General features: G+C 38.8%; 1 protein-coding gene across 1 annotated transcript in view; it reads left to right on the forward strand.

Annotated features, from left to right (window-relative positions):
- SPTLC3 (serine palmitoyltransferase long chain base subunit 3) overlaps positions 1 to 27,133 on the forward strand; it is a 130,667-nt gene that overhangs the window by 19,657 nt on the left and 83,877 nt on the right. The window contains exons 2-4 of the mRNA XM_030310104.2: positions 9,970 to 10,155; positions 22,723 to 22,877; positions 23,515 to 23,663. Of these exons, the coding sequence (XP_030165964.1) occupies positions 9,970 to 10,155; positions 22,723 to 22,877; positions 23,515 to 23,663 (490 nt within the window). The remainder of the gene's footprint in view (positions 1 to 9,969; positions 10,156 to 22,722; positions 22,878 to 23,514; positions 23,664 to 27,133) is intronic.

Genomic DNA, 27,133 nt, shown 5'->3' on the forward strand with positions numbered 1-27,133 from the left:
AAGGCCTTCCTCTCCTCTCCCAGCCTTTCCCAATGTTAGTGCTCTCGGTCTCTCTCTCTTTTGCTCTCTCTCTCATTTCACTCATCTCTACAGCAGATATTCACTGGGCACTCTGCTAGGGACTCTTTACACCCTTCCAAGCAATCCTCCCTTTTCTTTGAGCCCTTCATTTCCCAATCTGGGTGTACCCTCTGGAAGCCTATGGCTGTCTTCATGAGCTGCCCTGACTGACAGGCTACCTTCTCAGGTGGTGAAAGGGAAAAGCCAAGACAATGGAAAACAAACTTAACCTCACAAGAACGGAACTTGTTCATTGCTAGAAAAAAGGATTGGAGTAGTTAATATATAAAAATCTTATCCCCTGAAAAATTTCCATGTTTATAATCTTGTCTCTCTGACTTCTGTGGTCACTGAAGCCTAAATCAGGTAACATCCTTTTTCCCATCATGAACTGCCTAACATACAGAGATGCTCAATAAATCAAGAATTGAATCTTTGACTCAGTGAATTTTCTGGCATAAGCTTCCCCAGATTTAAATTTGAATTTTAGTCAGTCCAGATGGGTCCTGATACACACGTTTCCTCAGGGGGTGGCTCAGTTCTTAGACTTCTCTCAAATACATCTAAGCAAGGGTTGGAAACAACAACAACAACAAAATTTAAAAGAATTCCTATAGTATAAGACTAGATGTCATAATAAATGAGCCACCAATTCTCAATGACATAACCTAATAGAAGTTTATTTCTCATTTGTAGTAAGTCTAATTGATAGTGATATGAAACTGGAGGAGGAGGAGGTTGTGAGGACTCTGCCCACGTAGTTATTCAGAGAACCAGGCTAACAAAAGTTCTGCAATCTTCAATATGTGGCTTCAGGGTCACTTTGGCTATCACCATTCAGAGGGCAGTAGGGGAAAGAGAAAGACCATGGACCATGAGATAGACTTTTTTATGGGCCAAGCATGGAAGTGGCCATTTCACATTGGCCATTACTCAGTCACATGGGGGTGGGATATGAGAAATGTAGCCCAGCTGGGAGGAAGAGGAAAGAGAAATGGGTTTGGTGAACAGCCAGCCTTTGCCACACTGGACAAACAACGGGGTTAAAATATTTGAAATATTTGAAAGACCTGAGTGCAAGATAATGAAAGCTATTGTTTTTGCAAGTGATCCTTTATTTTCTGTCCTTTTATTAAATGACTTCTCTTTTAAAAATATTATTGTAATATGATGGAGTGAGTATAATGACAGTGTTATGCAGTGAGTACATCGATGCTGGATCTTTTTACAAAGTGAAGCAGCCAGAGCTGGGCCTCAAACTTTGGACAAAGGGTATATATGTATGTGGAGTGGAGATCAGGGAGAGTGGCAGCAGAGGGCAAGTAGGGAAAAGAGTAAGAACTGAAGAAATCACAGGAAAGTAGCCTCATGAGAAAAGATTTGGAGGGGATAAAAATCAAGCTGTGAATGAAAGTTTAATGTTGCTGAAGCAAATCAGAGAACTTGAGGCAGGTCATTTCTCTGCTAAGACACTTAGCTTCATGCTAGAAACCACCACTTCCCAGAGAGAATTTTTGTCATGGCTTAGGTAGATTTGCATGAAAGGCAAAAAATACATTTGATACATGTGCTGCATTTCCCAAAGTTAAATGGTTTTTCACTTCGTTATTTTGATATCATTCAATAAGCTGATTCAATCAGTGAGTTTTAGTCAGCACCTACCATGGGAAGCTGTGTGCTAGCAATAGGGAAGAACATTGAAGGATGAGAAAGATGGCTCTTATATTCTAACTTTTATAGACTATCAAAACCTAAGAGACACAGAGGTATGTAGCCTTTCCAAAACCCTTTTTGTTAATGGCCATCTCTAGGGAGCACTTTGGAAATACTGCTATAAATGGACTTTATAGCTAAGTTACCTAAGCCGCTGAAAATTTGAAGAGTCAGGATGGAATAAGGAGACCATCCAGGGAGTGATTGCAGTGGTCCAGGAGAAAGGTTGATGAGCATCTCGCCTGATGCTTTCAGTTCTATATTGGGGATCTTTCTCTCTATCCATTCTTACTGCCCTTATCCTTCCTGCATTCATCTTTCAAGCCCTTGGTCAACTGTGTTCTCATTCATGAAGCCTCTCCTACCTCTTCCAGCCAGGGTTAGATACATCTTTCTCTCAGTTCCCACAGTACCCTGAAAATCTCCCTGTGTTAACATCTGTCAGCCTGTAGTCTATCTGTGGGCACATCCGGTCTCCTGGCAGAGTATTTGGTAACACAGGCACTTAATAAGGCTTGGTTTAGTGTTGAAATAGGAGAAAGCAACAATAACAAAATCTTTTAGGTAGACTGGATGCTTGATGAGTTTTAAGACTGTATAAAAATAATTTTAACCTAAGTTGTCATATGTTAGTGTATCTCAGTGGTTTGAATAATTTTTGTTGATTGAGCAACTCAGTTTCTTTAACTCTAGCCACCCTCCTGGAATACCCTAGATAAGAGGTTTCCACTTGGCTCTATCATGTAGAACATCTTAATCTAGGGGTTGCCAGTAGTTAATGATTAATTATACCTGGTGTCTTAAAAATCAGAAATAAAATTATTAGTAAGGTGCTTACTCCCAAATTGAACATGACTATCTACATATAGAATCAAATGGCATACTCTAAGCGGAAGTGTCTCACTTATTTGTAATGAGATGTTAGGACATAGACTAAACTGGGACATATGAGTTTCATAAAGCATCTCTAAACATTTAATCTACCAAACACATAATATAAGGCTGTGGTTAATGTACTTATTTCTTGATATACCCAAACAACTTTCAGGTATAAAGCACTTTCCAAATAAGGTAGAATTGTGTACTCTCATCATTTCTGTATCATTCTGCTTTCATGAGCTTTGGGGCTATATCATTCATATAATTGACATTCCAAAGTATTTTAGAAGAGAAATAAATGGCAACTTTGGAATTAATAAGACACTCAAATATTTTAGAGTAAAACTAAAAGGATTCTACTGAAGAAGGAACTGCTTTAAATTTTACTACCTTAGGGATGATAATTTTTTTAAAAAGGAATATATATATATATATATATATATACACACATACATACACACACACACACACTAGCAGTAAGCAAATGTTTCTTCATCTGCTGTATGTCCTTAAGACCATTTCCAGGTACTTTAAATGGTTGTATTTTTATAATTTTTATGAGTTATGCTTGTTTTACTGCTAAGACAGATTATGGAAGCTCTTCACCAGCACCACTGTGGAAATAGTCTCGCCTTCCATAAATTTTTAACCATTTCCCACATTTGAGTACAACATCATCTCTAGAATTATCTCTTATTCCATATCATTCACAGTGGTTCTGTTTCTCTGCTCAAAACTTAGCTATTACAATGTAGGTAGACACTCATTCCTAAAAATGCAGTATCCTTGGAAGTTTGTGTTCTACCTAGGAGACCTCGCAGGACTACCTACCCAACTCTCATAATGTGGGAAATTCTGCATAGATCCTGTTTCAAAAAAGAAGATGGCCCTCTTCTTTATCTCCGGTGCTAGAAGTTCCCTTCAGCATTTTGTCATCCCAAAGACTGTCTTATTCCCAAACTTCCTACCCTCCTAGTGACCAAAACCTGACAGCCTCTTCATCCTCATCTTGGCTTTTCTTTCCATGGACCAACACAGCAGTATAATGGAATGTGCCAAATTCCGTGGACTGCCTCAGTCTGAAAACAAAAGCTCGCTTCTGAGTGAGTGCTTAATCTACAGAATTAACTTGATTCCAGATTTGCTCATCCCTTTTTATCCCACTCTAAGGACCTAGAGCAAAACAAAAGCCTGCAGCATGTTTTTTTTTCTTTCTTTCCAAAATTCTGAGGAGGTTGCGTAGGGGATGCTACTGAGACCCTCAGTGTCATTCTGGTCAAGATAGTCACATGTGCTCTTCTGCCCATCCCCCTCAGGGTCCCTGTTCTGAGAATTATACTATCTCTTCCCTTTATCTCCAGTTATCCTTAATCTATTGGGTAATTTCTTAAATTCCTAAATATGCTGTTTCTTTATTCCCAAAGAAGTAGCTCCCCTTACTATTAGTACCCAATGCCACCACTTCCTGTCTGTCCCACCCCTTCACCAGCACACCACATATGCAATGGTCTTCCTCAGCTCCAGTGTCCCAACTCCCCTCTTCTCCTCCCTCTTGAACCTCCCACATTTGCTGTCTCCTGGAAGATTCTCCTCCTCCCACTTCTCCCTGTGTAGAAGTACTGGCCAGGGCTCTATGCATATTCTTTCCCTTTTTTCCTAAATGTTTTAGTCTAACAGTTTCATCTCTCTTCTCTATTCGGATTTCATGAAAATCGTTAACATTTCATGAGTACTTACTCTGCGGCAGGTACTTTGCATATATTATCTCATTTAATTTTCAAAACAACTTCATTAGCTCCATTGTACACTTGGGGAATTTAAGGACAAGAGAAATTAAGGAACTTGAACAAGGTCATCCAGTCAGCAAATGAAAGTACCAGGATTTGAACCCTGGCAGTCTCATGGCTGTCCAAGGGCTGTCTACCATTAAGCTCTTTAAGACTGGGCTCAAATTCCACCTCTTTCAGGAAGCCATCCCTGATTCCCCCTGTATGATATGGTCCCTCCATTTGTGGCATCTTTATGACATTTACTTTTTGTTTTATGTTGTGGTCGTTTTTGTTCACTCCCTTTCCTGTCCTCACCCCACCTCCCACATACACCATAACATTAACAATTCTGGGAGAAAGTGACTGTATTTACTGAGTTCATATTCCCTCTGATGTTAACCTAGAACTGTCTACAATAGGCAGCCAACAAAAGACCTGCTACTTTGAATGGAAGACTAGTCATCTGTAAAAGTGGGTCCTCCCAGCATGCCCCAACACCCTGTTTATTTCCAGATGTGACAGGAATTCAGGGTGAACAAACCTCAGGGTGTCACAATGTCCCAAATGAGCAGGTGCTCTGGGCCAGGTGGCTCAGGATCTATTTCTTTTCAAGGCTATGAAGGAAAAGTTAGAACAGAGAAGCAAAGCACATTACAGATTACCATGCTGTGTCAGTATTTGGCCAGCAAATTTATTAAGCAATATTTTAATGCTTCATTTACTTTGAAAAGACAAAATCTCATATTTCAGAATAACTTTCCAACCCCAGATTCAGAAATCTTTCCCAAGAGCTATGATGGACTTCAATTTTAAATAAAGGGATATAATAAATGAGTTGCTTTCCATCTGTTTAGACCTATATATTTCCATGTGACTTTGTTCTCCATCAAGATATCTCATTTTCTCCCTGCCAAATAAAATTACATTAAATTAAATTAAAATAAATAAATCAAGCTATATGAGAGAAAATAAAGTTGATATTGGTTGGAGCTGATGGGCATTGTTGAAAATTTCTTCTTTATGTTATAACTTTCTTCCAGAACAAGTCACAGGGGCAAAATAATAGTTACACAAGCTCAGGCTGTGCACCCAACTGAGAGTGTTATTTGCATCTAGGTAGACCATTGTGTGCACTGCAGGTTTGCGTCAGAGCCAATGTAAGCAGAAAGTTCCCATGGATTTCAGGGGAAATGTGTTGCTTGATTTGGCCACATGTGGAGCTCATAAATGGATATAGGGCCAGGAAAGGAAAAAGGGAGAATCTTCTGCTGATCTTCACAGGATGGCCTGAAAGTTTATCTCTTTTCATGGGGTTACATAATTTAGCCATCTTTGAAATCAACCAAAGTGGTTAATTTGTGAGCAGACTAAATCAGTTTTCTGGAAGTCACCTGTATTTGGCCCCTTTTACTCACCCTTCTTTCCCTATGGTCCCCAATTTTGTCTCAGACCTATTGTTCTCTCTTTATAATTAGTCCTTTATCACATTCACCTTCAATCATGGCTTAAATTGTACCTCATAGTAGTTGACTCTGTCTCAGCCAGGGCCTCTCTCTTTCCCTGCATCTCTAACTGCTCATCAAACAGTCCCACTTCTGAGAACTATAACCACCTCCAACTCAGCATTGTCTTCCCCCATAAGCAGCACCCCCTTCTAATTCCCTCTGTCTTCTTATCAACAATACCATAATGCTCCTTGCAGATACTTTTCATTTTCCTCTTCCTCGACCTTGTACCAACAAGTCACAAAAGTTTATCAACTCCTCCTCATGAGGATCTCAGTCTCTTTTTCTGGACTCTGACAAATCCAGGGAGAAAGGAAGCTAATTGTGTGCCCCAATGATGTGGAAGGAACCAGGAGATGGTTCCTAACTGAGTCAGGAGGTCACTTGAAACGCAGGCGACAGATGCAGTCCAAAGGTCAAACACAGAATAGAGCCAGGGAAAGGAGCCAAAGACTGGCACTACAGTAGTAATATCAGCTGTCCACCAGACCTACAGGACTGCTGTGAGGACATAGTGAGAAGGAGGTCAAGAAATCAGGAGCCAGGGACCTGGTCTGTTTTGTTCATCTTAGTATCCCCAGAACATAGCATATAGTCAGCTCACAGTTGGCACCCACTGAATACTCTGTAATCCCAAATACAGGACATTGATTATAACCTCTCATTCAAGACCTCATATTAAGCAATGCTATCTCACTGTCATTATTTGAGACCACCAGGTAATGTTTGGGGAAGACATGTGAGACGAGCAACATCCATCCATGTTAGTTTTGGGTATCTAGAAAAGTAACCTGATATAATGGATAAATAAGGAGGCAAGGAATAATATCTCATGGAGTTTTGATGTAACAATTTAAGTGTTCAATGTCATTATAAAAAGATTTTTTAAATTGCTTTAAAAACAAGTTATGTGGAGATGAGAAATATTCATCTACAGATACATTTATTATTATTATTATTATTATTATTATTACTATTTGAGAGAGAGAGAGAGAGCACACACGAGTGGGGGAGAGGAGCAGACAGAGAGAGAGAGAATCTCAAGCAGGTTCCATGCTCAGCACAGAGCCTGACATGGGGCCCAGTTCCACAACCTGAGCTGAAATCAAGAGTCGAATGCTCAACCAACTGAGCTACCCAGGGGCCCCTACAGGTAGATTTTTTTTGATTGTCATATATTTTGTGGCTTGGGATAAAACTTCCAGTGACTAAGTCACATAGAGATCCTATAACATTGCAGCTCAAGCAACATAGAGGAAAGGAAGGTGACATGTTCTAGAAAACTGTGTTGATGGAATCAAACAGTGCTGGTAGTAACAACAGAGATTATGAGAGTAGCAAAAAGAATGTTTCCAATTAACATGATGTCATATAATGCATCATTTAAATATATATGTGTAAATTAAATTAATGCATTAAATATTAGTAGGCATTAGACAATTTCCTGTAAGTCACTAAAAGTTACATATTCCAAGTAGTTAAAACAGTCCTCATTGAGAAATGCAGAATCTGTGCATTGCATTATATTTGTTGAATGAAAGAATGAATGAATGTATAAATATTTATTAAAGACTAAAATGTAATTAAACATTATCCTTAGGAATAATTTACTCACTAATCCATTGAGCCAATATTGATTATGCTACTATATACAAATCAACTAAGCAGGAATCAGAATGGTTTGGTACTAAAAGTGACTTTCCACTGGAATGTTGACACCTAATATAAAGAAATACTTCCTATAACTTTCTGTTATAAAAAATTTCAAACACACACACAGTTAAAAAATAACAAACACTCATATAACCTCTACCTAACTGAATAGTTATTAACATTTTCCCCAAATTGCTTCATATGTATTTAATTTGGAAAGAAATTACAGGTGTCATAACATTTCAATCCCCTAATACTTCAGCATACACTATAAAGTTTAAAACATTTCCCCACATAACTATAACACTACTGTCACTCCTAACAAAATTAACAATAACTCCTTAATAAGATACATACCCAGGCCACATTTGGACTTACACAGTTGTTCAAATTATGTATTTTTAACCAGGCTTTTACAACAACAAGAAAATAGGATCCAATGAAAGAACACACACAGCATTGGGTTGTGTCTCTTAAAGTCCCCTCCACCACAGACCCCTTTTCCCCCCTTTTTTCTTCTTTTCTCCAGCTTTTTGAGGTATAATTGACAAATAAAAACTGTATATACAATGTTATTTGATACATGTAAACACTGTGAAATTATTACCACAGTCAAGCTAATTAATATATCCATCACCTCACCTAGTTACCATTTTTTGTGTGTGGTGAAACACTTTAGATACACTGATCAAATTTCAAATATACTATACAGTATTAACTGTGGTAACCATGCTGCACATTAGATCCCAGAACTTATCCACCTCGTAACTGAAGATTTGTGTACTTTGGCCAACATCTCACCCTTTCCCCTACTTCCTGCCCCTTGCAACCACCATTCTACTCTCTGCTTCTGTGAGTTCAGATCTTTTAGATTCCACATATAAATGAGATTGTGCGGTATTTGTCTATGTCTGGCTTATTTCATTTAGCATGATGTCATCCAGGTTTATCTATATTGTTGCAAATGGCAGGATTTCCTCCTTTCTGTGGCTAAATAGTATTCCACAGTACTCTATATTCTTTGTATATTCATCTATCTACAGACACTTAGATTGTTTCTGTGTCTTGGTTCTCATGAATAATGATGGAATGAACTTGGAGGTGCAGATACCTCTTCAAGACACTGATTTCATTTCCTATGGATATATACCCAGAAATGGGATTGCTGGATCATGTGATAGTTCTATTTTTAAAATTTTTTTGAGGAACCTCCATATGGGTTGCATGTTTTCATATTGGTTGTACCAATTTACATTCCCACCAACAGTGTACAAGTGTTGCCTTTTCTCCACATCCTCACAAATGATTGTTATCTTTTATCTTTTTGAGAGTACCCAGACCCTAATAGGTGTGAGGTGGTGTCTCACTGTAGTCTTCATTTGCGTCCCCCTGATTAGTGATGTTAAGCACCTTTTCATATACTTGTTGGCCATTTGTATATCTTCTTTGGGAAAATGTCTATTCAGGTCCTTTGCTCATTTCCTTTAAGTTTATTTATTTGGAAAGACAGAGAGCAGCATGAGTGGGGGAATGGCAGAGAGAGAGGGAGAAAGAGAATCCTAAGCAGTCTCCACACTGTCAGCACACGGAGCCCCACACAGACCTCGATCTCATGAACCGCGAGATCATGACCTGAGCTGAAATCAAGAGTCGGATGCTTAACCGACTGAGCCACCTGGGCACCCCTCCTTTGCCCATTTTTAAACATGGTTTATAAGAATTTTTTAGTTGTATGAGTTCCTTATCTATTTTGGATATTAACCCCTTATCATATATATGGTTTGCACATTTTTTTCTCCCATTCCATCGGTTGCCTTTTCATTTTGTTGATAATGTCCTTTGCTGTGCACATTGTGGATTATCTTATTGTTTCCTCATGAAGTCATTTACCACATTCCCTTATCCTGATCCTGATATTTCTTGTGAAATTAATATTAGATATAAACATTTGACTAAACTCAGGTTAAATGTATCATTAGAGTATTGAGTATTACATTATGGTAAGAGCACAGATGCTCTTGTTCCAACATTGGTGATGTAATTTGATCACCTGGTCAAGGTAGTAACCTCAGATTTGTGATTAGGGGGTAACCTACGGGGTGATACTTTGGCATCTTGCAAAAACCATATTCCTCATTAACTTTTCACCTAATGGATTTAGCATCTGTTGAGAATTTTTGCCTGAATCAATTACTTTATTAGGGGGTTGTAAAATAAAATGTAACTTTCTGATTACCCTCTTTAATGATCAATTTCCACTTTTCTCTAAGCACTTTTTATGATCTTAAACATGTCCTTTGAAATTTAAAAGTTTGAAAGTCCAAAGTTTTAAGTATTATATTTTATTGCAATAAAAGAGAACTAACCTTCTATTTTCTTTTGTGTTTTAGCAAAATGGGAAACCACATTTTTACGATAAGCCAATTGTTGAATCCTTTGAGGAAGCACCTCTTCATGTTATGGTTTTCACTTACTTGGGATATGGACTTGGAACCCTATTTGGCTATTTCAGAGACTTTCTGAGGAACTGCGGAATAGAAAAGTGCAACGCAGCCGTAGAACGAGAAGAACAAAAAGTATGTATGTGTACGTGCTTGGATCTTTGTCAATGCATATTCTTCTATTAAATGTTCTCAGAAGTGGTGATACATGTACAGATCCTAAAACGAGTGATGCTCTCAGAAACCATTTGGGTAAATTCTATTCATCTCCACCCCATAAACCCCATACCCTATGTGTTGGATTTGTTTTTTTTTTTTTAAGTATTTTATTGAGCAACTAACTACTATTCACCAGATACTGAACTAAGGGTTTTCTCAGACATTATTATATTTAATTTTTATAACAATCCCATGAGATAGGTATTAAAAGACAATTTTTTTAAGTTTATTTATTTTTGAAGGAGAGAGAAACAGAGTGTGAGTGGGGGAGGGGCAGAGAGAGAGGGAGACACAGAATCCGAAGCAGGGTCCAGATTCTGAGCTATCAGCACAGAGCCCCACACAGGGCTTGAACTCACAGACTGGGAGATCATGACCTGAGCCGAAGTCAGATGCTTAACCGACTGAGCCACACAGGTGCTCCTAAAATACCATTTTAAAGAAATGAAAAAATCAAAATATAAGAGCAAAGGCATTTGGATAGGACTGTATGCTGGTCTTCTCATTGCAAGATGAGTATTATTTATGTTTTGTTCTAGAATAGAAAAGTGTGCCTGAGTGAAATATGAAACTATAATTTCATTATAGTTGAAGTTTGTCAACTTTAATACCATTTAACATTTTGGATTGGATAATTCTTTGTTGGGAGAGGCTGCCTTGTGCATCATAGGATTTTTAAAAGCATCCCTGGCCTCTATTCATATCAGTGAATTAGCATTCTACCACACACTTTTTTTTAAATATGAAATTTATTGTCAAATTGGTTTCCATACAACACCCAGTGCTCCAACCACACACTTTGACAATCCAACATGCATGCAAACATTGCCAAATGCATCGTGAAGTGCAAAAACACCCCAATTTAGAACCCAAGCTAGATACTTTTGATAGTTAGCCCACAAAAGTCTACAGAGCTATCAGGACAACATGGAAAATATTCAGTTATCTGCAAAGAGCCTGAATCTCCCTAACATGTTTTCTAAATCGGTTCAAATGATTTATGATGCCCTGAATTCCTTTTTTCTAAAAATTGCTTTGAAATACTATGATGATTACGGGCATAGATCATTCCACATGATGGAGACTTGAACACAGCTAAGTAAAGAACATAGGGAAAGAAACCATGGTGTGAAAGAGGTAAGAGAAAGCATTGTACATTCAAGAAACTGAGGAATTCCAATGACTGGACTATTGTAAGTGACAGTGGGAGTATGTGGGGAGAAAGATTGTTTGAGAGGCAAGTAGAGACCACACTATAATGGGTTTCTATAAGCCAAAGATACTTATTATAAGAACAATGGGTAGGCATTGAAAGAATTCAGGCAGAGGAATGCAGATTTGCAGATTAGAAAGACCATGCTCACTGGCCTATGAAGAAGGGATTGCAGGAGGACAGCACAGACCAAAAAACCAGTTAAGAGGCTGATGCAGAAATCCAGCTTAAAAACAAACAAACAAACAAACAAAAAACCAAACAAACAAAAAAGCTAGATGAGACTTTGGGGTAAGACCAGGGTAGTAGTTATAATAGGAGTGGTAGTAAGAGATAAGACCAAGAGATGTTAAAGAAGATGGAGTCAGGGATGATTGGCTTGACCTGGGGAATTAGGGAAATGGACAAATCAAAGACCACACCTAGGTTTATGCCTTAGACAGCTGGGCAGAAAGAAGGCTGTGGAATTCATTGAAATGGGGAATAGAGAAGAAAGATCCAATTGGAGGGGAAAGGGGCCAATTTTTTTTTTTGAGAGTTTGAGAATTGGCACATAGATATAAAGGTCTAGACCCTCAGAGAAAAGTCCCATATGGATAGTGTGGATACTGTGGGATCTTTAGAATATCTTGAGCATATCAACATCAAAGCCATAGAAGTAGGTGAAATCTCCCAAGGAAGGTCTATGGAGAAAAAAGAGGAAGGAAGAGAAGAGAATGAAGAACTTTAGAGAATTTAGTAGATGTAAGAGATAAAATTCCAATTCAAGACTAGAAGCAAAGTGACAATTTCAAAAGCCTTATAATATTTTAGGAAAGAGATATTTATGCTTAAACTGGGGAAGAGGTAGATGGAATGAAGAAAAGGGAATTATAGAGATATTTAGGAAGTAGAATCAACAAGTCTTGGCAGCTGCAGGTATAGAAAATAAGATAAAGGGAAGAAACTAGGGTAATCTCAAATTTCTACTTTGGTCAGAAACGAGAATAGTAGTGGCACACCCATCACAATGGAAAGGTTTTATGTTGGCAAAAAGATGTCCACAGATACGGTTTTGAGGATGTACAGGTTCTTAAGTGGCAAAGAATATAGAAACAGTAAAATCTAGTAGGAGCTGATGATGAAATGGGAGACTGAAATGAGAAAGCAGATTCCACTTGGCCATTCTCCCAAGGATCCCCACAGCCCCTCCCTGACACCAGCTGTCTGTTCTAGAAGCTCTTATCACCAATCTGCCTGCTCCCTAGGTGTAGGTAACTGGTGCACAATAAATTAGCACATTTCAGAATATTTACTAGGACAGAGAGTGAGTCAAATGTAAATTTCTCAGGTGTGGCATCCCTTGGCAGGCTTAGGCTTCAGCTCTGCCATCTATTTTCTGACCTGTGCCAATATTTTTGCTCTATCAACCCATCAGGGCTAGTCAGTTTGGTTTTTCTAAAGAATTTCTTACATTTCAAGCAGAACATATTTTTATATATATGCAAACTGGTTCTCGGGGAAGCAGACTCTGAGATGGAGAGTTGAGGGCAGAATGGTTTTTATGGAGTGATCTTGGAAGTAACACCTGTACACCTGCAAGGGAGCAAGATACAGGAGCAAGATAAGGCAGGTGAATTGTGATGCAGTCCCAGACAAGGCCTCAGTGGATCCCACAGGGAGCCCTGGAGATGAGAGGGTGCTTCCTCACTGAGGGAAGGGTGTGAGTCTCAAAGGAAGATAAATGGGAGCTAACCACCATAGAAGGATGTGATCCTGAGCCAGGCAGCTTCCTTCAGCAAGCTGCCAGCCTCCAACACTCCTGGCACTGGGGGAAGGGGTGCCTGGTCCTGAACAATGGGATACACTGAGCACAAGCAGCCTGTATTGTAGCACCAGTCACTATGGCTGCAAGAACTGCTCCGACCTCCTCCCAGGAGGGAGGCAGTGCATCACATAAATCAGTGCCTTGCATTTCTTTACAAAATAAATGATTTCCCACCTGTTTGACCTCTGTGAGGTAGAGAGCATCAGCCAATTGACTCATCTTGATGGATATACCTTTCACATGGCACACCTTTTATTATGTGTTCCTTCCTTTTGAGCCCCTTTAGACATTTATAGCCTTCCAGTGTAACAATGGCTGCAGTAGCTATATTCTTTTTGATGGGACTTGGTCACTAGAAACCCTAACTTCAGGCTGACCTTTATCCTTTTAATATTTCCCCCAGCCCTGTACTTCTGACAGTACTCTTGCTTTGTGCTAATAAGCTACCTGAGGCACATCTTAAAGTCTCTTGCTGGAAACACGCTGTTTTCCAGTGACTCCTGGTTCTTCTAGCAGACATGAGCAATATATTCCATTCTGGCCACTGAGAGTGCAGAATAAGTTGTCCCATAAGAACAACCAACCAAGAACAAAATGACACTAAGGAAAAGCGCATCCGTGAGGTGGTGGTAGAGAATAGTAATTATGTTTTCCAGAAAGATCATAAGCAGCTGTCTGATTACTGATTACACTCTTTTACTCCATGTGAGTTCTTTTTTTTAAAATGTTTATTTATTTTGAGAGAGAGAGTAGAGAGGGGCAGAGAGAGAGAGAGAGGGAGAGAGAGAGTCCCAAGCAGGCTCCACGCTGTGAGCACAGAGCCCGATGTGGGGCTCGATCACCATGAATTGTGAGATCATGACCTGAGCTAAAATCGAGAGTCAGACGCTTAAGGGGACTGAGCTACCCAGATGCCCCTCTATGTGCATTCTTTTTATTTGTTTTATCTTTAATAAAAGTAGTAAAAATTTAAGGTGTACAACATGATATTTTGATTAAAATATACATAACAAAATGATTGCCACAGTCAAGCTAATTGACATGTTCATCCCCTCATTTCTTTCTTTTTTTAATCAAATACAAGAATTCATTAATTCAATTTTCCTATCTTCTCTCTCACTGGGATGACTCCTCTCAGACCAAACCATCCTTTCAACTAAAGTGATGCCCCAAATTAGAATCTTTTTGTGTTCTTCTTCTTTTTGATTTCTAGCTCTAACACTCCAAAACATGAGGCTCTGATAATTCCCTTATCTAGATCACTTCATTACTGATTCACTTAGTACAAAATAAGTGAAAAGAATACAAAAATAAAAATCTTCCTCCAGAAGAGCACTAAAAAAGATCATAGGCCCAAGGCACCTGCACTTCTGACAGACTCCACTAACGATCAGAATACAGTGGCAAGGAAAAGGACCATACAGACAGGTACAAGGTTTAAATATTCTTGCATAAGTTCTCCTTTTAACTCTTAATTTTGGGGACACATTGATTTTTTAAACCAAAGACCACTTCAGCAGTGAATTACAATTTATTAAAGACCTCTGGATAAATCACTTTCTCAATGATGCAACAACTTAACTTTGCAAAATCTAGAAGAGGATGTCAGCAAAGAAACCCAAATGAATGTCAAGCAACATCAGAGACTTGAAAAACCTCAAGCACAGCCCCATTTCTCAATCCTTATGTTTCGATAACTGGTTCAGCAAGACCCACTCCATATGGCACTAGCCTGTTGTAAAACATTTCAGTGCAATTTCATGTTCACACTGGATCCAGAGAGTCCCCAGTGCCCCTACAAGTAAATCCCAGACATTTCTGGCCCATCCCCAGAGATTTTTACTCCCACATGAAACAGAGTGTTCAGCAAGTTGTAACTGTAAAGAATTTTAAGACAAATCTCCAAATGTTCGCATAAATTAAAAATTTCCCTTTTGCATCCTGATAGGATAGCAGGATTCCCCCAGAGAGACTTCCTTCTGAATAATTTGAAGGATGGGTTCCATTAAGGTCACTGAGTATGAGTTTTTTCCAAAGCACACACACAGATGGCCCAAGCTCTGGTCTTCCTGTTTGGACCTGGGTGAGTCTAAACTCAGAGAGCTTTCATTGGGGTTTCCCTGGGAACATAACATATTAACCAGCAGCTTGTGAGATGGTAATATTAGACCAGTGGTTCTTGGCCTAGGATGCACATTGGAATCACCTGAGAAGTTTTAAAAGCCTCTAATACCTGGGCTTTGCCTGCAAATATTCTGATTGAATTGACCTGTTGTGCACCCTTAGTGGGGTTCATAAAAGCTTCCCACATGATTCCTAGGTATAGCCAAAGTTAGAAACCAGTGTTTTAGAACAATGTTTCTCAGACTTTCCTGTGCATACAAATGGTCACTCCCTCACTTCCTTGATTTAAATATTGCTAAGAAATCAATAGCTTTAAATGCAGCAGAAATTGCTGGCCAGTGAAACCCCCAATATCCCCAAATAGGCTTGGTTCCAAATACCTTCTGACTGCTTCTAAAAAGCAAATGCGCCCTGCAAGGGATGAATATTTTCCACAATTTCTCCTAGCAGGGAAGCATGTACCATAGGTTATAACAGCTCCAAAATGATAGTTCTAGAAATATTTTGTGAAATAAGACCATCAGTAAAATCAGATCACAGCCCCCATACAGTGAATACTCAGGTCAACATTTATCCAAACAAATACATATATATATACTTATGTGTACACACACACACACACACACACACACACACATTACACACACAACGTAATATCATTTAAATGTTAGTTAAATCATTTGTTTAGTTCCTTTACAATATAGGCCTCTCTGCTTCCCTTTGCAAGAAGGAATCTACAAATAGTAGGCAGGCAGAGTTAATTGATTTTGATAAGGTAGAGCTTTGCTATCTATACCAATTAATACTGCCAATGTGTCACATGGGTGAACTATGACAAGCCCTAATGAAGAGTCTCCTCTCAAACTTGTGTCTTTTTTTCCTTACCTTTTTACTATGGAAATAATGAGCAAAAGCAATCTCTTTTTGCATTCTTCCTGTCTTTTTCATGCATCTAATTACACACAAAAGTTTCATTTGCACTTACTCTGTCCTTTCGTAAATGGGATAAATGGGATATCATACACATTGTTGTGTGACTTACTTTTTATCACCTAACCCTTATCTGGAGATCTTTACATGCCAGTACAAGGTTACTTCATTCCTTTTAATACTTGCATGATGGTATTGCATAATGTGGATATATGATTATATTCCTTTTTTAGTATTTTATTATTTCAAACAATTCTTCGATGAATAGCATATGTATTTATTCAAGGATAATTCCTAGAGGTGGCTTTCTGGGTTCAAGGAATGTACACTTTAACTTCTGAGAGATCGGCAAATTGCCTTTCAACAAGCTTGCCTAGCTAGACTCCAGTCAGCAGTACCTAGGAGTGCTTGTCTCTTCACCAGAGCTTGACACGTTGATGTTATCAACATATTTTTTCTTTTGCCACTCTCATAGGTTAACATTTTTTGTTCTTGTCTTGATTTGCATTTTCCCGATTAACAATGAGACTAAGCTTCTTTTCACATGATTATTAGTGTTTTAGACTTATTCCTCTAGAATTGCCTATTCATATCCCTTGCTCTTAATTTCATTAAATTGTTTTTTCTCACTGATCTCTCTTTCTATATATCCCTATATCAATAATTTGCCTATTAAATGATTTTAGATATTTTTCTAATTCTGTTTCTTGGCTTCTAATTTTTTCTATGTTATATGCAGCCATTTTATTTTTTTAAGTCCTATGTATCAAACATTTCCTTTTCTTTGTTGTTAGTTTTGTTCTTCGGGAAGGGAGAGTTAATCATGTTTAGGAAGACATTTTTTTCATCTTAAAGTTAAAACAAATTTTCCTACAATGTCATTTAGTACTTTTATGATTTGTGGTTTTTATTCATTAACCCATAAATTCACTTGGAATTGATTTCTATGTATTGTGTGAGGTAGAACATTCTTTTTAAAGATTTTTAAGTTGTCTCAATATAATTAATTGCATTTTTTTATCCACTGATTTGAATTATTGATCCATTTGTCTATTTTTTCATGTAAATTTGTAAGTTTTTAGGTAATTCTTACAGATTTTTTCTCTGTGTATACTTTAGAATTAGCTTTTCAGGCATCGAATTTAAAAAAAATAACTGTTGCCATTTTAATTGGTAATATTAAATCTATAGGTATAGGTGAACTTTGGAAAATTTGACACCTGAATAGTAGTCTTCCCATTAATAAACATGATACGACTCTCTATTTATTTAGATATTTATTATGTTCTTTAATAAAATTTTATAATGTTCTTTATTCTAAGGTCTTAGATTTCCTCTTATGATCATTATTTGGGTACAAGTTTTCGATGGTGGTATTATTTGAATACTATCTTTTTTCTCTATCCCATATTTTTTAAATGTTTATTTATTTATTTTGGGAGAGAGCATGAGCAGGGAAGGGATAAAGAGAGAGAGAGAGAGAGAGAGAGAGAGAGAGAGAGAATCCCAAGCAGTTTCCACACTTAGTGTGGAGCCTGACCTAGGGCTTGATCCTGCAAGATTATGGTGAGATCATGACATGAGCTGATATCAAGAGTCAGATGCTTAACTGACTGAAGCCACCCAGGAGCCCTTCTCAATCCCATATTCTAATTAGTTATTGATGGCATATGGGAAAGCTGTTGATATTTTCATATTTTAATTTCAACTGCTACCACCTTAATGAATATCTCTCCTTAGCTGCCACAGCTTCTCAGTGAGTTGTATTGGAATTTCTAGTAACTTTACATATGCGCCATGAAAAACTGTATACTGTCTTTCAAGTCTATTAGAACAAATGGGCTAACTATGTTATTTGAATCCTCTAGACTTACTTCTTTTTTTGTATCAAGCTTATAATTTCTGAGAAATGAGTATTAATGTTTTCCACTGTGCGTATGGATTTGTCAGTTTTTCTTTTTCTTATGTATTTCAGTGTAACTGTCAGATATATAATCCTGGCTCTCACAGTTCTTGGTGTATTTGTTCCCTAGATTTGATTTTCCTTGTACTCTGCTGTCTCCAATATTAGTATTTATACATCTGCCTTTTCTTTAGTAGCCATCTCATTATTTCAGTCTTCATCATTTTCAGAAAATGTAGGTCTCTTATAAGCAGCATATAGTTTTATTTTAAAACACATGTGAAAACTTCTGTGTTTAAAAAAATAATAATATAAGCTATGAGCAATTACTTTCTTGAACCATAGGAAATTGCTGTTTTTGTAGGTTAAAAACAGACATTGGCAACTCCTTGTGGTTAAACCTAATACTTTAATTACTCATGTGTTTAAACTTATTCCTGCCATCTCTATATTTAACATTTACATTTTCTGGTTTTTTTTTTTATTTTAAATACTTTTCCTTTCATACCTTTGATACATTTGACTGAATTTTCTTTGTTGTACATTTTTTTCTTCTCATCACTGTTAGGGAGTTGTATATAGTATTTCTCCTTACCAGTTTTTAATGGTTCTCTTTGAATTTTTAACACATATATTTAGAATTTAGATAGTTATTCACTAACTAGAGTCTTCCACTGACCAGGTGAAGAATTTAATAATGTTTCTTCCTCCCACATACCCATTTTCCAAGTTATCATTTATTTGTTAATTTTTAGGTTCTGTTTCTCTATACTGCATATACAAAACTACTTGGGCTAAACTATATTCCATCACTTTCTTACTACTTTTCCTGGCATTATTTGGCTTCCTTCTTAGTTATTTCCTTCTGTTTGTTTTGTTGAGGTACATGCTCAATTATTACAGAAAATGTTTTGGGGAATTAAACTCATGACTCCTTACATATTTTCTGACTTTCCATTGATTCGTCTATAAAAGTTGGATAGAAATATGTATAACACTTGGAAAATTATAAAGTATCCTACTAGCTTAAAGGTGGAAAAAGAAAGATTGCCATATTGCAGTAGAAACAAGACATTTTTGTGCCTGCATTTTTGGATTTTCCTCAACCCTCCTACACTCCACACCCCCAAAACAATTGTGTTCTTATGGCCCAAATTTCACTCTCACATCTAGCCATTTGTGTCAGGAGGAAAAATAAAGGTAGTGAGTAGGCCAAGTGACAAGTTGAATCTACAGATAGATAAAGATACCTTGCAATGCTCCTGTTTTTGCAATATCTAGTCCAGTTTCATTTTCTGGTAGAGCGAAAATGCTGTGGGAGGCTTACCTGAGATTAGAGGACATTGACCTTAGGAAGGTGTTGACTGCTCCTGAAGAAACCTCACTGGTACTCAAAGGAATGGGGTGGGGTGAAAATACACCCATGCAGAGGCAGGAAGCCTCACAGGTGCAGAGAAAGAACAGGACAAAGCTGCAAAAGAAGGCAATTCTTCCTTGAACCAGACCTTGAATTCTAAGCAGTTCCCTCTCAGGGACACATAGACTGCCGAGCTTGTGTTTCAGATCTGGGTTAGCACTCACACTACTCACAACGAAATGACTCTACATGGTTAAAAAACTGGCCCATCCCTTTGGCAGAAAAGTTTCAAGTACTTAATTTATAAAAAATCCTACTGAATGTGAAGATGACTCCTACTAGATAAAAAGTCTTCTCTGATCCCACAGAATAAGTTAGAATCCCTGTATGTTGCCCTCAGAGCACTTATCTCAATAGAAAGCTGACTGCCTATTTCCTGATAGGTGGAAAATCTGGATCTCCGAGCCAGGAGTCAGAAAGTTTGGACAGCATGGAGTGTTTTCCCACCTTCCCTCAAGGGACTATGATGGCATACATCTATGAGGCATCAATGATGAAAAGCCCTAGGTTGTTTCCTCAAGTTGATGCCAAGTTGCTTATGATGAGTGGACATTCCTCCATGGTCTGGCAATCTGTTGGCTCTAGCTTTCCATTTTGTGTGTTATGGTTTTTGTTACCACTGATGTTTTGGAGGGAAGCTTGGCCAAGTGGGGCAGATGCCAGCCTGAAGTCACTCTGAAGTGACTCCTGACAAAGTGACTGAAGCCAGAGGCTGGCCAGAATTCAAGTCACTCACCTTGCTGGGTCTGTTTTCCTCCCATGTCTAACGGGTATTTGAACTCTATGATTTCCGTGTCCCCTCTGCCCTGGTATCATGTGGTTCTACATGTGGTTCTATCATCTTGTGGTTCTACATTGAAATTAATTGTGTTTTAATATTGTAGACATAGGGGTATGTGGGTGGCTCAGTTGGTTGAGAGTCTGACTCTAGATTTCAGCTCAGGTCATGACCCCAGGGTCATGGAATTGAGCCCTATATCAGACTCTGCACTGAGCATGGAGCCTGCTTGGATTTTCCTCTCTCCTTCTGCCCCTCTCCCCCACTTGCACTCTTTATCAAAAATAAAAAAATGTATATTAAAAAAATATTGTAGACATAATATTTGGGGTTTTTCCTACCTAAAACCAAGTGTTTTCCTGAACCAGCTGTTTATTTTATTTTGACTAAGATTTCTCAAAAAAAAATCTAAAACTATAATTCCATCCAGAGTCCAAAAATAGTACTTACAGACCTACATCTCTCTTTTCTCATGATAGTATGAATTTATATGATGTCATTTCAAATAAGAAATAAAAGCTAGAAAGAGGAGGACAGAAATAACATTTGTGGGATATAGAGTAATCCATTTAGGGATATGGAGTAATCCATAAATCAGTAAACAGCTTGGGAAAAAAAAAAGAGGAAATCATTTGGAAAAGATTTTCCTGAAATTGCATAATCTCCTTTTCTCTCAAAAATATGTTCATTTCCCTGTTAGACCATAAAAGGGTATAATTATTATAACCTCTATCAGGATACTTAGCTACTTGGGGACAAATGCATTTGGTATGAGATTTTCAACTTACAAATGTAACCAGTAGAGTTGCCTTTTCATCCTCCAAATTTACATGCAACAGATAGTCCCCCAGTGTGTGGTTAGAAACATTCTTTCTTATAGATAATCACAATTTCCCCCCAGCAATGATGCCATTGCCACTGAAAACCTAATGATGTCACAAAAAAGACTGTGGCTTGGATGCAACCACCAGCCACCAAAACCTGCAGATTCTATATATTTTCCTCTGGAATGGACCAGATCAGGAGATGAGTAGACCAAACCAGTAGCACAAGAAGGTCTTCCACAAAGCCTTACCCTTGGTCCCCCTTGTTCCCTCAGGATATCAGCTCTATTCCATTAAGGGAAGGAGAGTGAAGAACTCAAAGAGAATGGGAGAATAAGAAAACTCCTCCCAGTTATTCAGCGCTTCCTCATTGCCTCCAGGATAATGTGTGAGTTCTTCATCTAGACACTTGAGTTCCCACTTTCTGTGCCCAACGGGATATTGCAGCCTTAACATAGCACAGGGAAGAGTAAGCAGACGGGATCGGGAAGGTAACGGGGAGCAGACCCCTCAGGACCTTGGCTTTGACTCTGAATGAGGTGGGAGCCATTATAGGTTCTGATCAGAGTGACAAGTTCTGTCTCATGTTTTATTTTTCCTCATTTTTCTCAAATACACACTACATTTCCAGCACAGATCCATTCATCCTGAGTGCCCTTTCCTAGCATCCCTGCCCAAGCAATCTCACTCCACCTTCAGTGCCCAGCTCCAAGACCTCTCCTACATAAAGCTACCTTCATTCCTCCAGCAAGATGTGACTCTCTCTTGATCTAATCTTACAAATGCCCGAAGTACTTGGCTTAGACCAAAGTTTGTATTTTCTGCTTTGTACTATTAGGAGTTAGATGACCAAAAGTTAGATATGTCTTGCTTTAAGCCTCAGCCAGACTGCAAACCCCTCATGCATGGATAACCTTTTATACAATAAAGCAGTGCTATTACTTCGACTGTGGGAGAAGCCAGGTGCCCCCACACGCTCGTCAACTAGGTTTCTAGGCCCTCAGCTATATGACAGCTAGCCAACTGCCAAGAGTTGTGCCGATAGGTCCAAGATCAAGTTCATCCACATTTCTGAAAACATGAGTGGGATATTCATGTTCAAAAAAGTTAAGACTGAATTATCCTCTGACTGCTTTTTTTCCAGCTAAACTCCTTTGACATAAACATATATTGTTACTTTTCAGATGGAATCCTGCAGGGTTCATTGTCTCCACCACTCATTTTAGGACTTGTATTGCACTGTCACCCTTGCTACCTTTATGTGTCACATTTTTTTTTTTTACTTCTTCCCACTCAAATGTAAGCTCTTTGGGAATAGAGGCCTCACAGAGTTATTTGTGGACCCACCTGTCTGTCCCCTTACTGATAGGCCGTTGCTCAAAAACTATTTGCAGATGGAGGATTTGCATGGCTCTTCCAGCCTTCCAATGCAAATAAAGTACAAAAAGCAGGAGACCAAAGGTAAACTTCTGCCTCTGTTACAACAGGATTTTGTGCCGCTTTATCAAAACTTTGAGAACTTTTACACGCGGAACCTGTACATGAGAATCAGAGACAACTGGAACCGGCCCATCTGCAGCGCCCCGTCGGCTCTGTTCGATGTGATGGAGAGGGTGTCAGATGACTACAACTGGACATTTCGGTGAGACAGCCTTCTGGAGGGGCTTAGTTGAAGGAATTACTTTCCAGGAAATCCTGGCGGGGGCCCCAGATTACAGATCTGATAAAAGCCAAATCATGGAAGCCACTGGTCTTCCATCATGGAGCCCTTTGCAAGCCCTCATAATGCCATTGGGGCAGTCATGGTAATTCAGTTGCCAAGGTTGCTGTTTTATATTACAATTAAAGTAAAGCCTGTGTCAGAAGGTGCAGGACACACAGAACCAGCCAGGAAGAGCCTCTTAGGCTTTATTGACAGATTATACCCCACCCTTACTTCTTGCTGAAGGAGACAGTGATGACCACGGCTCTTTCTCACTTAGAAAGTTCTTGCTGGAATGTAAACAAGAGCACAGGTGTCACAGAAGCAAGTGCCCAAGGAAAATCAGGGCCGAGTATTATTCCATGACTTGGGATACCTTTTTCCAATGCTTTGCCCAGCTTCAATATGGGGTTACTGTCCTCGAAGGGTGGACCCTTTTGTGTCGACAGCAGTGCATGTCAGAAAGGAAAAAGAAAATATATGATTTGGCCCAGCCCCAAGATCTCCTTGTAAAAGTCTTTTATGGAACACTAGATGATGTGAAATGAGAATGCCCTTTGTGCTCTTCTCTCTGCAGGTTTACTGGAAGAATCATTAAAGATGTGATCAACATGGGCTCATATAACTTCCTTGGCCTGGCTGCCAGTTATGATGAATCTATGAAGACGGTAAAGGATGTTTTAGAGCAATATGGCTTAGGTGTAGCCAGCACCAGACATGAAATGGGTATGTATGTTCACTGTTTTGAAAGTTTGTCCAGTTGGGTCTCAGATTCCCTGTGGTAACTTCTCGAACTTGAATCCTACCTAGATTGTGTACCTCAAAAAGCTGTTATAAAATGCAAAAAGAAAAAAGTATCTGAAGGACTTTTTGGAAATTTCAAGCATTATGCTCTTGCCAGGCAATTTATTAATTATAGGTTTTAATTCTCCAGAATAAATAAAAATGGATCTTTCCTGACCACATTATCTAAAATAACACTATGGTGCCCCTTTCATCTGGTCCTTTTCTGGGTCTTTTCTCCCACTTTTTTTTTTTTAAACAGCTTTAGTGAAGTATAATTGATACTTTTTAAAACTATACTTATTTTGGGGCGCCTGGGTGGCTCAGTCGGTTAAGTGTCCGACTTCAGCTCAGGTCACAATCTCATGGTCCGTGAGTTCGAGCCCCGCGTCAGGCTCTGGGCTGATGGCTTAGAGCCTGGAGCCTGCTTCCGATTCTGTGTCTCCCTCTCTCTCTGCCCCTCCCCCATTCATGCTCTGTCTCTCTCTGTCCCCAAAATAAATAAACATTAAAAAAAATTAAAAAAAAAAACCAAAAAACTATACTTATTTAATGTATACAATTTGTTGGGTTTGGATACATAGATACTCTGAAACCATCACCACAACCAAGGTAATAAACATATCCATCGCCTCAGAAAGTTTTTTGTGTCCCCACTTCTTATGGTAAGAACATTTAACATGAGATCCACACTTTCAATGAATTTTTACAGAGCACTATGCAGTATTGTTAATTATAGGCACTATGTTGTACAGCAGATCTCTAGAACTTATTCTTCTTTCATGACTAAAGTTGTATATCCATTGAGCAACTTTTCATTTAGATTTTGCTCTTCCTTCCACTTTTCTTAATGATGTCCATCACTGATGTTGCTTTTGTATTTGGATATTGTCCATCGCTGCTGCTAAAACATAAGCTTTATAAAGGGAGGGATTGAATTGGCCAAGTTGTGTGCCTATTTGTTTCTCTCTTAGCTGAAACATTTTTTCTCTTATTCAAAGGAGTGAAATCTGTGAGAAGGAAACTTCTGGCCCTTTCCACCTCAGGGGGAAAAAGCGATGCAGGCTTGCCCCTCTAGAGTGTCTTGCCATATTTCTGACACATTGTTTTCTTCTATATCATCTCATTTATTCTTCACAAAAGTTCTCTGCTCTAGGAGGTGGCACGGGTGATGTTATTTCATCTTCTAGAGGAGGAAACAGGATCATAGTGACTGAATAATGTGCTCCTAGTGGCTTATTGACTATACTACCTCCCAGTCCAGCTCAGCTTCTATAGCAGCAGTTTCCCATCCAGAATAATGTATGCAGGGTTCCCCAGGTCAGTTTCAGGCCAGCCTAAGAATCCAAGGTAAATCTACTAAAAAGGGATTTACCATTAATGGAAAATGAGCCATGTGCCCCTCTTAGATAACCAGTTGACAGAAGGGCATTAAAAACATGTAATTATTCAGACCCATGCAACAAAGAACAATTCAAGTTGAACAAAGTAACCTTTTAATCCATCCATTCAATAAACATTTAGCTAAAGATCCAGAGTTTATAAGTGTTTGCCCAGATTTTTTAAGAAAGGCATCTTATTTATCTTCATTTGAGGCAAGAGGCATAAGCAGAGTATAGAGGAAGTTTCTACGTCAATCACTTAGCAGAACTAGGTCGCCCATTTGGCGGGGGTAGGCAGAGACTGGAAGAATACCCCCAATCCTAAGAGGCATGGAGTCAGTAAGCTTTGGGAATGTTTCCTCTGGTGCTAGAGACACCCAGCACCGGGACTGTTAAAGAACCAGACAGAAAACACATTTGAGACAGAACACTTTCCAATCACAGCCAGCAGAAGCTAACAGGAGGCAGCCTGACATGGGCAATGGTTTGTGTCCTGTAGGGGGCCAGATACGGAATAGGAGTCCCTGCTTCTGCAGAGTCACCGAGCCCAGAGAAGCCAGTCAGAGATGAAGATCCCAGTTTGGACTGCCAGCAGCCTAAGTTTTTTTCTCTCTTTACTCAGCCTTCTGAATCACTGGGCTTTTACTTGCTTCACTTAGTCTCCAGCTTGAGCTCTGGGAAGAAGATTTTAACAATTTTCAAGGAAACAGTGAGAGAGCAAAATAGAAGCCACCCACACTAATTTTAGGCAAAAGGAAGAACTGATAACGAGGGTGGATATGAGCAGTCAAAAAATAAATAAATAAACAGGGTACCTTTGAAAGTATTCTGCAACATAAACAGTAACCTTAGCATAACACACAAGAATGTAGTAGTGTAATGTTGAATACCATTTATTTCAAGAAATGCAAATAACTTTTGGACAACATAGGCTATCTAGTCTTAAGAGAATGGTTAACAGTGCCAGTGGATTATCAATGAAAATTTGGGACCAAAGAGGCTTACCAATTTAGTAACCAAAAATACTTCTTAAGGAACCCAAAGTAAAAGTTTAGGAACATTTAATCACTTAAGAGTACTTCCCCAGAGCTTTTAAAAATAGTTTCCAATGTTCAAGGGGGAAAGCACACAGAATCATATTACAAAATAGAAAACTAAACAAAAACAAACTCAAGAGGAAGTATTTGAAGCATTGTGAAAGGATAGAAGACCACACATGGTATTTTGGCCAAAAATATGTTAAGAAGACCATATTTGCCCAATGAAAGCAAACAACTGAGATTTGGCCAAAAACCCAAACTCAACTCTGTGCTGTAATAAAAACAAACACACGTAAGTTAAAGTTCTTCCAGGGGCACCTGGGTGGCTCAGTTGGTTAAGCATCTGACTTCGGCTCAGGTCATGATCTCGCGGCTTGTGAGTTCAGGCCCCGCGTCGGGCTCTGTGCTGATAGCTCAGAGCCTGGAGCCTGCTTCGGATTCTGTGTCTCCTCCTCTCTCTGCCCCTCCCATGCTCATGCTCTGTGTCTCTGTTCTCAATAATAAATAAATGTTAAAAAAATAATAATAAAAAAGTTCTTCCAAAGGATGAAAAGTAGACAGATCTCAGCCAGACACTTGCCTCTCACCTGCCTGCTGCACCCACCACCAATGCACTCAGTGCCCAAGAGGGAGGTCCAGTCAGTAAAAAGGGCAACAAAGAGAGAGCCCAGGAGTAAGGTTGTTTGCCCGTTCTGCACCTGCAAATATTAGAACTGAGCCCGAAATACACTGAGCTGCAAGTAACGATAAGTAATGAAACATTTCCAGACTCATATGTACACAATTGCAAATGCTGTTTTTAAGAGGTGAAATGATGTCCTGCTGTTTAGTGTCATGTACAACAAAACAATCGTGGCACGCAGAATTAAGGGAGTCTTTGACTGTCTTGTGGTCAATTTAACCTTCCATCTAGGCTGATGAGGGGAAGGGTGCATTTTTTAAATATCCTAAATAGGAAGCAGAGTGACATGGCAAGTTGGAGTCCCAATCA

Source organism: Lynx canadensis, chromosome A3 (genome assembly GCF_007474595.2).
Source record: "Lynx canadensis isolate LIC74 chromosome A3, mLynCan4.pri.v2, whole genome shotgun sequence".
NCBI lineage: Eukaryota > Metazoa > Chordata > Mammalia > Carnivora > Felidae > Lynx > Lynx canadensis.